Source organism: Rhamphochromis longiceps, linkage group LG7 (genome assembly GCF_057381845.1).
Source record: "Rhamphochromis longiceps isolate RC_006_pf linkage group LG7, R_longiceps_female_GT1.1, whole genome shotgun sequence".
NCBI lineage: Eukaryota > Metazoa > Chordata > Actinopteri > Cichliformes > Cichlidae > Rhamphochromis > Rhamphochromis longiceps.
In genome coordinates, this window is record NC_140563.1 from 21,695,221 (window position 1) to 21,707,897 (window position 12,677).

The 12,677-nt window shown below is 38.9% G+C and overlaps 1 protein-coding gene across 1 annotated transcript; it reads left to right on the forward strand.

Annotated features, from left to right (window-relative positions):
* Nucleotides 1-3,260: 3,260 nt before the first annotated feature.
* snx22 (sorting nexin 22) lies at nucleotides 3,261-12,250 on the forward strand. The gene is made up of 7 exons (XM_085412810.1): nucleotides 3,261-3,576; nucleotides 7,230-7,313; nucleotides 7,428-7,532; nucleotides 10,282-10,373; nucleotides 10,900-10,932; nucleotides 11,067-11,134; nucleotides 11,230-12,250. Exons 1-7 carry the CDS (start codon nucleotides 3,295-3,297, stop codon nucleotides 11,373-11,375), a joined length of 810 nt encoding a protein of 269 aa, XP_085268936.1. The 5' UTR covers nucleotides 3,261-3,294; the 3' UTR covers nucleotides 11,376-12,250.
* The last annotated feature ends 427 nt before the right edge of the window (nucleotides 12,251-12,677 follow it).

The following is a 12,677-nucleotide window of genomic DNA, read 5'->3' on the forward strand; positions in this document are numbered from 1 at the left end:
AAAAAGTAGACGATATCTGGCAACTTCAAGCAACTGCTGACGATGTGAAGTGGCGAGACATGAGTGACTGAAGCGACTACCAATGAGGGTAAAGAATACTGTTGATTGACCATACTGACTGTATGACCTGATCGTAAATGCTATGGGTTACCTCGGCAACAAAAAGATGACAAGCACAAGATCATTTTATTTGTCTGTAAAGTTGGTGCGTTACAGCATTAAAAAGAAGATGTAAAAAAGCAGCTTTGATAATATATCTGAGATGGAAAGTAGAATTTCAGTTAGTAAAGGAGCTCACTAAGTAAAACTCTAAAAAATACAATTAAAAGTAAAAGTAAAATTCAATAAAATCCTGTATAAAAAGCAGCCCTATAAAATAAAAAATTATTCAAAAGCTCATCAGAATGTTTTCAGTGAGTTTGGATTCTTTAAATTCAATCCATCAGGAGAACTATTTTAAAAAAATGGTGTTACAGCTATAAAACCAACCACTTCCTCTTTGTTATTGTATTGGGCCTGTGTGTGTGTGTGTGTGTGTGTGTGTGTGCTGACGCCAGGATTTCAGGCACAGTGAGTTTGTCCTAGCAGGCAGAAGACTCACCACAGTTAAACGTGTGATGACGTGAGCGGCAGACGAGTGTGTTATATTTTTCCCCACTCTGATCTATGACTGTAAGTCACACATCCTCACGTAATGTTGCTTAAGTCAGTTCTGCTGTCTGCTTACATTTAAACGCAGTGAGCAACAATAGGGATGGGAAGATATTAATCCCATGATGACAGGTCACACACAGAGCATGTGACTGTGGAGGAGATGAAAACATGAAGCGTAGCTGCATGTGGTGGAAGAACCACATGCAGCTACGTGTTGTTGTTTGTTGAGGGGAAAAGGATTTGGGCGTGCAGTCTGGTTTTCATGTTTAAGCTGTGATTTTCAGAGGATTTGAGTACAGTTGTGTGCTGCGTGTGGTCCGGGGTTACATCCCTTTTTATGTCCAGCAGTTTTTTGTTTTACTTTGAGTTTCAGAAAACAGCAGGAAGTGAACCTGGATTTGAAAGTGACATGTGACCGTGTTGCTTTCTGAGAGCTGGTAGATTTGTGATAATCTTTTTACACAGGGAATGCACCCACCTCCAAAGCTTTTATAGTTTTTCTATAGCAATAGCTATAGCTCTTAACTCACGGCCCTCTTATTAGTTTTTACCAGTAAAAACAAAGATAAAAACATATCCTTAGACATTTGCATGCCCTCATCTGGCTTTTACAAGTTTACAGTTTTATATTACTGTGAAAGCTTTACCGTACATGTTTTCAGCCCTGCATAAAACCCCAGTGTAATCTACCTGTCTGTGACAAAAGTAAATAAAAGTCATGAGGTTAGAGAAGTCAGATATTTCTAACAAGAGTTCATAGAGACCTAAGTGGAACCACTGAGATAGTAAAATGTGCACAGATTTTTGCATGAAGCACAACTTCTTCTTCTTGTTTTGACTTCTTCTTTTAGGTGTGTGCACATCAAATCACCTGCCTCAGCCTCACCATGTCTCTATCCTTAGCATCCTCCTCTTTCACACCAGCCTTCTGCGTGTCCTCCTTCACTCCATCCATAAATCTTCTCAGTGGTCTTCTGAGGTTTAGGATTTATGACTGTGTTCATAAACCATAATCTATAACAGAGGTAGTCAAATGCAGGCCTCATGGGCCGGTGTCCTGCAGGTTTTAGATGTGTCCTTGATCCAACACACCTGATTCAAATTGCTAAATTACCTCCTCAACATGTCTTGAAGCTCTCCAGAGGCCTGATAATGAACTAATCATCTGATTTAGGTGTGTTGACCCAGGGTGAGATCTAAAACCTGCAGGACACCGGCACTTGAGGCCTGGAGTTGCCCACCCCTGACCCATAAACATATAACTGACTGATAGCATAGTTGTGTTTGCAGGTGAATCTAAGCTGGATTTAATTGGCCAAAACATCAGTGAAACATGACATAAAATAACACTGTCCATTCTTTGAACTGCATGTTGTTATGCCATTGTCCATTTATTAAACAGTTAGTTTAAACACAGATTGTTATATGCATCGATCAGCTGATTCAGCTTTACTAGAGAAAGGTAGTTTGGGGTGCTTTTAAACTTTTGAGTGAGGTTATTGTTTTATCCAAACCTAATCAGAATGTTTGAATTTCTAATCTAATCACATGGCAGCAGCTCAATTCATTTAGGCATGTAAACATGGTCAAGACGATGACGTTCAAACTGAGCATCAGAATGGGGGAAATAAGTGATTTAAGTGACTTTAAGCATGGCATAGTTTTTGGAGCCTGACGGGATGTTTGGAGTATTTCTGCTGATCTGCTGGGGTTTACAGAGTGAGGTCTGAATAACAGAAAATATCCAGTACGTGGCGGTTCTCTAGTACAAAATGCAACTAAGTTACGCAGAACAGCACCTCTGAACATACATCAATCTTGAAACCGAGGCTACTATTCACATGGGTTCACCAAAACTGGACAACGGCTCAACAAAACGTATGACGCCTTTTGTATGGCCTGCTTTAACAACGTGCTAACCTTATTTACAATCAATATTGTATGGATGTAATAATGATGCTAAAGATACAGAGGGCTGTTAAAAAATAAAAATAAAGTTTACCCAGGTCATTTTACTTTAAGTCAGTTTACTAAAAGTGAGGACTGTTGCTGAGCATGTTCATCATTTTATGACCACAGTATATCCATCTTCTGATGGCTGCTTCCAGCAAGATAACACATCATGTCACAAAGCTCAAATAAACTCAAACTGGATTCTTGAACATGATAGTGAGCTCACGGGACTCAGATTCACAATCCAACAGAGCACCTTTGTGATATATTGTGGTGGAGATTTGCATTATAGATGCGCAGCCAACAAATAAGCGGCAACTCTGTGGTGCTATTATGTCAACAAGGACCAAAATCGCAGCGATATGTTTTCAACACCTTGTTGAATTCATGCAACAAAGAAATATGGTGCCTCTTATAAGTGTATTAGTTATACTTAACAAAGTAGCCAGTATGGTATGGTGAGGCTATACAAACAGACAGAAGTTACCAAGCTGAGACACTGTTATTAACTGTTTAGATACTGTAATACTGATGTTAGCCGAAAAATTACAGAAAACTACACGAGCACTAAAACCCTCACACACTGCATCCTTGCTACTGTGTGGTGGACACGTGACTGGCGCAGAAACTCCAGTCAACGCTGCCCACCGTCACGCTTCGGGTCCTAAAATCTGATCTGTGCCTTTAATGTGCCAGAAGGAGCTCGTGGATGGGTTTGTCCAATTAGTGTGTAGGTGGGGCGCAGGAGGAAACCGAGCGGAGACCTACAGAGCGCACACACTGACCCTTATCCCGGAGTTTCCGGACACGGAGAACAGTGCGTGGAGTTACCGCTCTGTCTGCAGTCAGCGGCAGCGAGTAGATTATAAAGACCGCTGTCCGATGGTGTTGCAGGAAAGTTTCCCCATGATTCAAGTGTCGATACCATCGATGGAGAAGGAGGTGGATGAGTCGGGAAAGACTAAAAAGGTGAGGACGCGGCATTTTAGTGTTATCGGGTTTTTTTGTTTTGGGTTTTTTTGCGCAAATCCAGCGGGATGAAATTACGACTGCGGTTTATCTGGACACAAGCAATTTTTTTCGCTTGATAATCAGTAAAACTTTGTCTTCCGGGGACGCCAGGTAAGCCGGGCTACCTGCAGGAAGAGTGACAGTGAGTTCAGCTCAGGGGTTTTTTCCACTCCAGAGTGGCAAGAATTACGCAATTTTTTTTCTTGCAACAACAAATACAATTATCCTTATTACTAAATGCGTTCAGGTGATTTCCTCAGTAAACGCAGCAGCAACTCACAGTAACTGTGGCCCTAGTTGCTGTGATTTTACACTGTAAAGAAGCCCAGCCGCTCTCACTTATAATGTGACTAGATGTAATTGTTGATGCATTAACCTGAGAACTACACTTTAAGGTTGAAGTTTGCTGAGCTGGTATTTATTTATTTATTTATTTATTTATTTATTTATTTATTTATTTATTTATACAATCCTTCTGCACATTATTCTTTAAATTTATCAGATCTTTATATTATTTGTAAGTGAAAACTTAAACTGACGATCAATTCTTAGATATGCATGTAAGACTTCAGTTATACTTCCTCTGCTGCAGGAACATCTTTAAGAAGGGGTCAGACTCTCAAATACAATACAAATTTATTTATATAGCACATTTAAAAACCAACGGTATACCAAAGTGCTTCACAATAAAATAGCAATATAAAACCATCATAGCACTTTTTAAAAGGGACCTATTCTACTCATTTCAGCTTTATCTTCTTTATTTTCCTGGATTCTACTAGAGTAACGTTGCATTCACTGTTCAAAATAATCCTTATTGGTATATTGGTCATATTCTAAATCCCTCAAAGCTAAATTCCCCAGACAGAGGATGACTCTGTCTGGACAAAAAAAACAGTTTAAGCTCCTCTCTCTCTTAAGCCAGCTTCATTGTGACTGGCTGCCTGTCACAAACAGAAGGTTTGAATGGCAGGTTATTGGAGACAGTGCTCCAATAACCTGCCATTCAAACCTTCTGAAGCAGAAACGATGGCACCTTGTTTGTGCCCTGTTCACGCAGACTGAGGTTTCTTGGGTATGCAGCCTAAGCAGACATGCTTGCATGCATTTCTCCAAACAAGTAACAGGGTATGAGGAGGCTGATGATGCTGTGTGTAAGCAGTTTGCTGATTGGTTGAAAAGTGGGCTTGAAATATAGTGACAGTAGAGATCAACCAGAAGAGGAAGAACCGTGGAAAAATTCTGAAAGATTGAAACAGCAACTCAGACCGTGGTGGCAGCAGACACTTTTTTTTTTTAAACACTTGGTTTCATTTCACTGCAAAGAAGCTTTTTGTTATGGTTTCTGTGCCATAAATGAAAGGATCAACAACATCTCAAACACAATCAAGAGTAGCCCACAGTCCCATTGTTCCCCATATTCGTGACACTCTGCCTGTCAAGCTCACATCACAAACTCAAAATTTGATGAAAAAGCCTGGAAAGATAATTGGCACGCTCCCTCCATCTCACAACAAGAGACATCTGAAGGGCCTGAAGGATCTAAAGGATATAGAATTGAATACATTATAATAGTCCTTTATTGTCATTGTACATGTACAACGAAATTATGGGTGTTCCACGCCAACTGCACAGGAGTCAAAAAGTATAAATAGTAAAGACAGCAGGAAAAAAATAGCAAACAGAAGAATGCATATATACAGCCAAGAGGAATATATACAAAACAAGAAAAAGGCGCACATTGGAGAGCGAAGTGCAAAAGGACTTGGTCTAAGCACGTCACAAGTATGAAGAGTTTTATATCCTCAGAAAGAAGATGCAGGGTACCAAACTGTAAGTCAGACCGGTATAAAGTTTGTTTAATGCCACTTTTAACCAAACTGCTTAATAGTAATATGTGTACTATAAATGTGTGTGAATGTATTAATCCTATGATGATGATTATTTCATATATGACTAAAGGCTAATGCTATCTACACAGCTAAAACATGTAGTAGCACTGACTCAGGCTGGTCACTTGAGATGACCATATTAAGAATATCCTGTCTCTCTGACATCACACAGATCATAGAGTAGAAGCTGAGCGTTCAGAGCCGTGTGAAGCCTGAGCTTTTTTATGTTTTTCATTCAGTTTAGTTTCACTTGGTTTCCAGAGTGGTTTAGTTTTTATTAACCTCAGAGTTTTAGTCTCTCTTATTTTTATTATATTGCTATTGTATGCCGATATATATTAATGTTTAGTACAATAAAACCAGAACTTTTGAAAGCAGGTGATTCGCAGCCTTGTAGACCTTCAAAGTCTCATTAATCCACCGACAGCTCATCGGGTTGTGACAACAGATTTTATCAAACTAACAAACACTAAAATGTCCTCTCTTTTTTTAAATAGTTTTTTAATTAGTTTTCCATCTTTACTATAATTGTTCTTGATTGTTCCAATTCCCTGTGCTACAATAAAATCACAGCTTACACACGTTAAATTCAGATTTCTTTGAAGTTATTTAACAATTTTTTTTTTTTTAAATTACAGGTAGTTATTTATAACGACGTTGGACTACTTCCATGTTAGAAAATAGCAAAAGACAGTCATACAAAGTAGTCATATATAAGATATGTACATGTTAGCATACTAACTCTATTTAAAAGTTGACTCATCATTGTGAAGGAAAGAAAGAGTGGATATATCGAATTTGCAGAGTGAAATCAGAAGCTCTGTGCCTCCGACTAGTGGAGAAGTCATGTTCTTGTATTATGAACCAGTCTGTGACATACAAAAGAAAATGTCTTTATTTCAAAGTGGAGCCCCACAGTCGCCTGATTGTTGTTTCACTTCATTAGTAACATTTTGCTGGTACCAGGAGAGGCCCTCTTTTGTTTTTGTTTTTTCATAAGTTGCAGGAAATTTCTCATTAGTTGTTTAAAAATTGTCATTCTGAATAGACTTTTGTAACTCAAGGATTCTTCTCACTCAGTTGTTCTTTTGTTTCTTAAACCTGAGTGTAAGTGAACTGCACTATAATAAAAATCATTTGTTAAAACATAACATACACATTTGGGTTTTTTTGGGGTTTTTTTTAAAAGACAATTGGCTTACATGCTTTTCTTAGTAAGGAAAAATAATTACAATTTTCAGTTGGACTCTCTTTTGCTTTCAGAGCAGACTTCTATTTAAGAAGGTGCTGGAAACAGAGATCAGAGATTTTGCCTCATAAATGTAACAGCATCACGCTGTTGCCTCAAATTTGTTTGCTGTACATCCATGATGTAAATCTACTGTTACACTACATCCCAGAGGTGCCTGGTCTAAAATTTCCGTGCAGCAAACTCTTTGTAATGTTCAGGAAACCAGATTAAGATGACGAGCTTTGACTACTGCTAGCAACAAAGTCACCCTTTTCCCAAGTCTGATGCTCGGTTTGAAGTTTAGCAGGTTCTGTCATGTTGCATTTTCTTCCGCTATTACCTAATCCCTGCTCATCATTTTATTTTAGAGAAGCACAACACTTAACGCAACTTCTACCACTTAGTTCCCACCTTTTAGAAAGACCCACATGCCTCAGTAGTGACTAAAGAATGAATCCTCTGTGTGTGTCCTGCTCTCTTATTTGCAGCTCTTCAGAATTGAAGTCTTGTTCAACGAGAGGAAACATTTTGTGCTGAGAAGAAACAGTGAATTTCAAAATCTCCACAGAAAAGTATGATCTTTGTTTTATGACCAGAGCTGCTTTTACTATGATAAGGATGTTAAATGGGACCCAGATCTGTCTGTTTGAAATGTTTGAGGCTTCTTGTGCTGCTACCACATACAGCTCAGGAAAATCGTCCAGACTCCAGATTTCCCGAGCAAAAGGAACCAACATCTGAGGACCAAACCTCCGGAGCAGAGGAGGCAAGAGCTGGAAGATTATGTCCAGGTAAGACATCTGAGGCTTGGATTACGAAGCGGGTTCAACATAACCAACGTATTTCTGCGTTATCTGGATTCACTTACCCCAACAGTGGAAATCAGGTTATGCAGTCACTCAACGCTGGTTATCAACTGGCCAAGTAAAACCAAAGTTTCCCCTGCACATTCATGTGAAAGGTGTGTGTTGGCACCATCTGATCGATCTAAAAAAAGGCATTTCAAAGATCAAATGACTCTTCTTTCTATGAGTGCTACCTACTCCAATCAGATGAAAATGAAGCGGTGATTAAAAATCTCTAAAGAACATTAGAAAATGCAACACTGTTATAAAAGGACATGCTGCAGTAAATCATTAATCTGGTGATTTAGCGCACAGAGCAGTAAAATAAACACTTTAATTTGATTACTTTTTTGCTGAATGTGCTGCTGTTTATTTCTAATGTGACGGCTGCACGTTAGAGCTCTGAGACTTTAAACTGGAGACATCTGAAAAATAAACCTCAGCCTGATAAAGGAGATGTGGAGCATCAGTTTAGTCGCAGATCAAAGTCATTTAGTAAGTTTATTTATTTTCTGCTGTGTTTTACTTGCATCTATTTGAAAGAGCGAGTGTAAACACAAAAAATTATGCAGAATATGCAGAAAATAGGTTTAAATGTTCAACAAATTTCTTCCAGTTGGAGAATGTTGCATATAATTTAATTTGCTTCATGCAATGTGCATAATGTTCAAATATTAAAACTAATAAAACAAGTTTTAAAAAGAGACTTTTTCATTTGATTCAATGTTATATTGAATATAAAATAGAAGAATAAAAGAATTGGGCTGAAAGGTCAGTTGCTTTATAACGTATTCAGGTTGCGTCTGTGAAGGTTCTCAGTCATCCAGGTCATCGTCGTCAAAGAAGCCATCTGTGTCCACTGTGAGCGACCATCTTTGAACAGAGGCGGTGGTTTATGACACCAACTCTCTGCCATCTATAATCCAGTTTTGAGTTCCCTCCCCAGACGCCTTAACGCCCACTCACATCCTGGGACATCTGACGTCAGGAAATCACATGATAAGGTGGGGCCAGGTTTCACAAAGAGCTCACACCTGGCTGATTGGGACCCACACCCAGTTTCACACCTTGGCTCAGGTGATTAGAGGATCATCAGGGGGTCCTTTTGTCCCTCTTTGGGGGGAAACTCCCACTAGGTTTAAATCTGGGACTCTCCACCATTTGACCTTAGAACTGAAGAAGCTTCTCGGATGAGAGGTGAAACGTCTTCAAGCAACTTAAAGAAGTCCAGACGCTTTTCTGTGCAAGCTCCTTTGACTTCAGGTTGTGTGTCATGTTTTTAAAAAGTAATAAAGTAACTAATTACTTTTGAAAATAAGTAATCAGTAAAGTAATAGTATTACTTGGAGAAGTATTCAGTAATTAGTAACTAATTACTATTTTCAAGTAATTTGACCAACACTGCTCCCAGGTGACAGGTGGTCAGTGTGAAACTGCAAAAACTGATCTGTAAATGGAACGATGTCAACATTATGTCCATGTAGAGTAGATGGTCTGACGATTTCTTACAAAGTGAGAACTAGATCAGATTATTTATTATTTATGTTCTAAATTAAATTCTTTCTAATTTGTTGGGTAGTGAAGCTAACCTTTCTGGACCAGCACAACAATTGCCCATCTGTTCCTGCTGTTAGCATCATAAAAATGTGACTGATTAAGTGTGAAGACAAACAGCTCAGTAGGATGAGAAACGGGCTTCAAAGTGTTGATGTGTGCTTTCCTCTCTTTGGAACGTGTTGTTTATCTCAATTTATTCTAATATTGATACAGAAGTAGTAGAAAACTATCCTTGAACCCAAACTTTCTCTTACTAGAAAGTGTTAAAAAGAACGAACAACTTCACTTGTTCCCCAGTGTGCATATTAAACAAATATGTAGAACTGCTTTCGTGCATTTGCACAATATCTCTAAAATTAGAGACATCCTGTCTCAGAGTGATGCTGGATAAACTACTTCATGTATTTATTACTTCTAGGCTGGACTATTGTAATTTGTTGTTATCACGATGTCCTAAAAACTCCCTGAAAAGGCTTCAGCTGATTCAAAACGCTGTAGCGAGAGTACTGACAGGGCCTAGAAAGAGAGAGCATATTTCCCCCATATTGGCTTCTGTTCATCTGTTCATTTAATGCAGAACCAAATGTAAAATCGTGCTCCTTGAACTGTATAGAATTGATCTTTTGAACTATTATTCAACCGTGACTAGATTTAGATAAAACCCCATCAGCTGACACTTACTCGGCATCAAAGAAATTTGCAAGGACCTCACTGAGTAACGCACAAAACTTTAGTTCAATGGATCTGTGATTCTCATTTTGTAACTCCAAATGTTTATATTTGTGTACTCTAATGGTTTAGTTTTGCATTATTCACAGAAAAAAACTGCTTGAAACTGAAAGTTTAGAACAGTTTGAATTCAGAGATTTCGGCTACACTGACCTTGACCTGAAACTTTGAATTTAATAAACACTTTTCAGGTTTGAGGAAGTGTTTTCCTGTGACGGGCTCCGTGGTAAATGTTATGTATATTTCTGCTGATGAAAGATCACACTTTATAATATTATGTGGTTATACTACTGTCTAAATAAAGGTGGGGTTTTTTTTTCCTTTCTTGTAGATGTTTTGCCCCTAAAAACTGTTAAAGAAAACATGCTCTTTTTTTTTTTTTTTTTTTTTCTTCTTTTTTTTTCTCCAGGATGTCATCTACCAGTATGAAGATGTGCCGCAGGTGCTGCTGGACTTCCTCCACGTTAGACATTTCCACACGGGGAACAAGAGCAGCATGGAGTAAGTCCTTCAGTCTGGAGAAGCCGGACATTTTGCTATATTTAGCGCCTCTATTAATGGTCACGGGGGGCAATGTGACAACATAATAAATCTTCAGAAACAGCGATCTGGAGCAGTAGCAACCCTGACTCTACCCCACAGTGCATTTAATGAGGCTCTGTTAAGTCCCTGCTGCTCCTACAGAACACACAGGATGTGTAGGGTACAACTAATTATAAAGACTAGTGTGCTATATGTAGGCACACTAGTCTTTATTAGTTGTGTCTCTTTAAATTATACTGTAAATGTAATAAATCCTTAAAAACATGGTCTGTATATAAAAGATGGAACCAGCCACCATTCTTTTACCTGTTGGTTTTGGGAATCTGAAGCAAGTGACAAAAGCTGCAGTCCCTCGAGTGGCTCATTTTAAAAGTCGTCCATCCCTGCAAACTCCATTGTATAAAATGGCCAACTATGCAGCATCACAAAGCATTTCATTTCGAAATTTTTGGCAGTATTTAGTAATTATCTGCTCTGATTTCAGATCGCTTGATGAACTTGACAGCCAAGATGACAGGTGGGAGTATTACTGGTATTTCCTGTTTCTCAGTATTTGTGCAAACAGTGTTTTATATGAATGATGACAGCTGAGTTCCAACTCACACTCATTGCATGAAATCAATCGATTATGTTTTGCTTTCGCTTACTCAGTTATCAGTTTACCAATCAGCGAGTGCTGGGATTCTTTCAGGATCCTTATCTCACCGACAGCACTTCAGGTAGGGTGAACGCACGGCATGGAGAAATTAGTTTTGTTGTTTGGTGCTTTACTGCAGATATGGAAAGTTTCTTTAAAGCAAAGTTTGTCTTGCAGGTCTTCCAGATGTGGTTGTAGATGGGGTTCTTCAGGGGTTTTACCCCCGGGACGTCCGGGTCAGCTTCAATGCCCCCACAATCGCTGAACCTGAGCCCACCCTCCCCACATCTGGCCCCACCCAGAAGCCTAATGTTCTAACTTAAAGTGAGCTATAGCTAAAAACACATGATTTTCAAAAATAGTTTTTTTAAGAAAACCATCAGCACAACAAGACAAAGCAAAAGAAGAGTTTCTGTGTGGTTGACCCAGTGGGACTGAAACCCGTCACCCAGGCTTTGTTGCTGCAGTGCTCCACCCATTGTTACTACAGCACAGACACGGCGCATGGTTTATTTCTCTTTTAGTGTCTTCTGAAATCCAACTCGCATTGTGGCAGATTTGAGAAGTAGGTCAGATGACTGGTGGGAAAAATAACAGCGCATAAATGGCGGAAGTTGATGGAATTTTAGGGGAAAGAAAATCATGGCAGACTAAATGTGCCATTATCAGTGGAGTTCGTGCTGTCGCCACAGGGATCTACGTTTTAGAGTAGAAATGCTGAAACTATGTTCCGGATTGGGCACCGTCAGTGGAAAAGATGTATTTAACGTTCTCGTATTTAAGCCAAGTAACACAATATCTCATAGAGCCGTTTTAATTTTTTTTACACTGTGAACATGATGGACAGCATCAGGCAGTATGGTGTTGTTCATACTGACTGATTCAAACCACAGCCTCAATTCTCGTATAATTCACTGTGTCTAAGCAAGTGGGAAGTTATTTTAAAACAAAGGGCTAGATTCAAAGTTTAATGAAATATTTTAGGAAAACACTTTACACATTTTAGGATATGCTCATAACCGTTTAACCTGTAGAGTCATAACCAGGAGTAGCACAGAGCTAGTGCATACAATGTCTAATATCCTGACTGTAATATATTTTAAATATGAGGTTACGTTTTAAAGCCATATTTGTTCAGTCAAAGGTTTGACATGTGTGACTTTTGTACCATGTTTATAGTAAATTTGTAATAAAGAGTCGAACTGGTCTCGTGTGAATTTTCTTTATGAACATGTAGAACAAGAAAATGCACTTTCTTTTGATGGAGCAGCTGAAGGCAGGGGAAGAATTATTGTGTAGACACTTAGAAGGGTCTTCATTGATATAGTAATACACATGGACTAGCTTATCTGCTAGCTGCTAGCTTATCTGCTCTGTTTATGCAGAGAACTGCTTTGCTCCTGCTCTTCTCAAAGTGCAGTCTTTATTTTTCTGCACAGCTGCCACACCCACTTTGCTTGGAGTAAGAAGTAGGAAGTAACAATCTGAGAATTATTGTGTAGACACTTTCTATCTTTAGGTTGGAAATGTATCCGTTTACAATCATAAGCCAGTTCCCCCTGTGGATACGGAGATAGGATTACTGGAGTGACAACAAATGCTTTCAGAATTTGTTATTGGTCCCC

Excerpts from the sequence above, each read along its gene's own strand:
- snx22 (XM_085412810.1), top strand. The coding sequence starts at position 3,295 with ATGTGCCAGAAGGAGCTCGTGGATGGGTTTGTCCAATTAGTGTGTAGG. Across the intron at positions 7,533-10,281 it reads AGCTGGAAGATTATGTCCAG|GATGTCATCTACCAGTATGA; the intron begins GTAAGACATCTG and ends TTTTTTCTCCAG. Across the intron at positions 11,135-11,229 it reads TCTCACCGACAGCACTTCAG|GTCTTCCAGATGTGGTTGTA; the intron begins GTAGGGTGAACG and ends TTTGTCTTGCAG.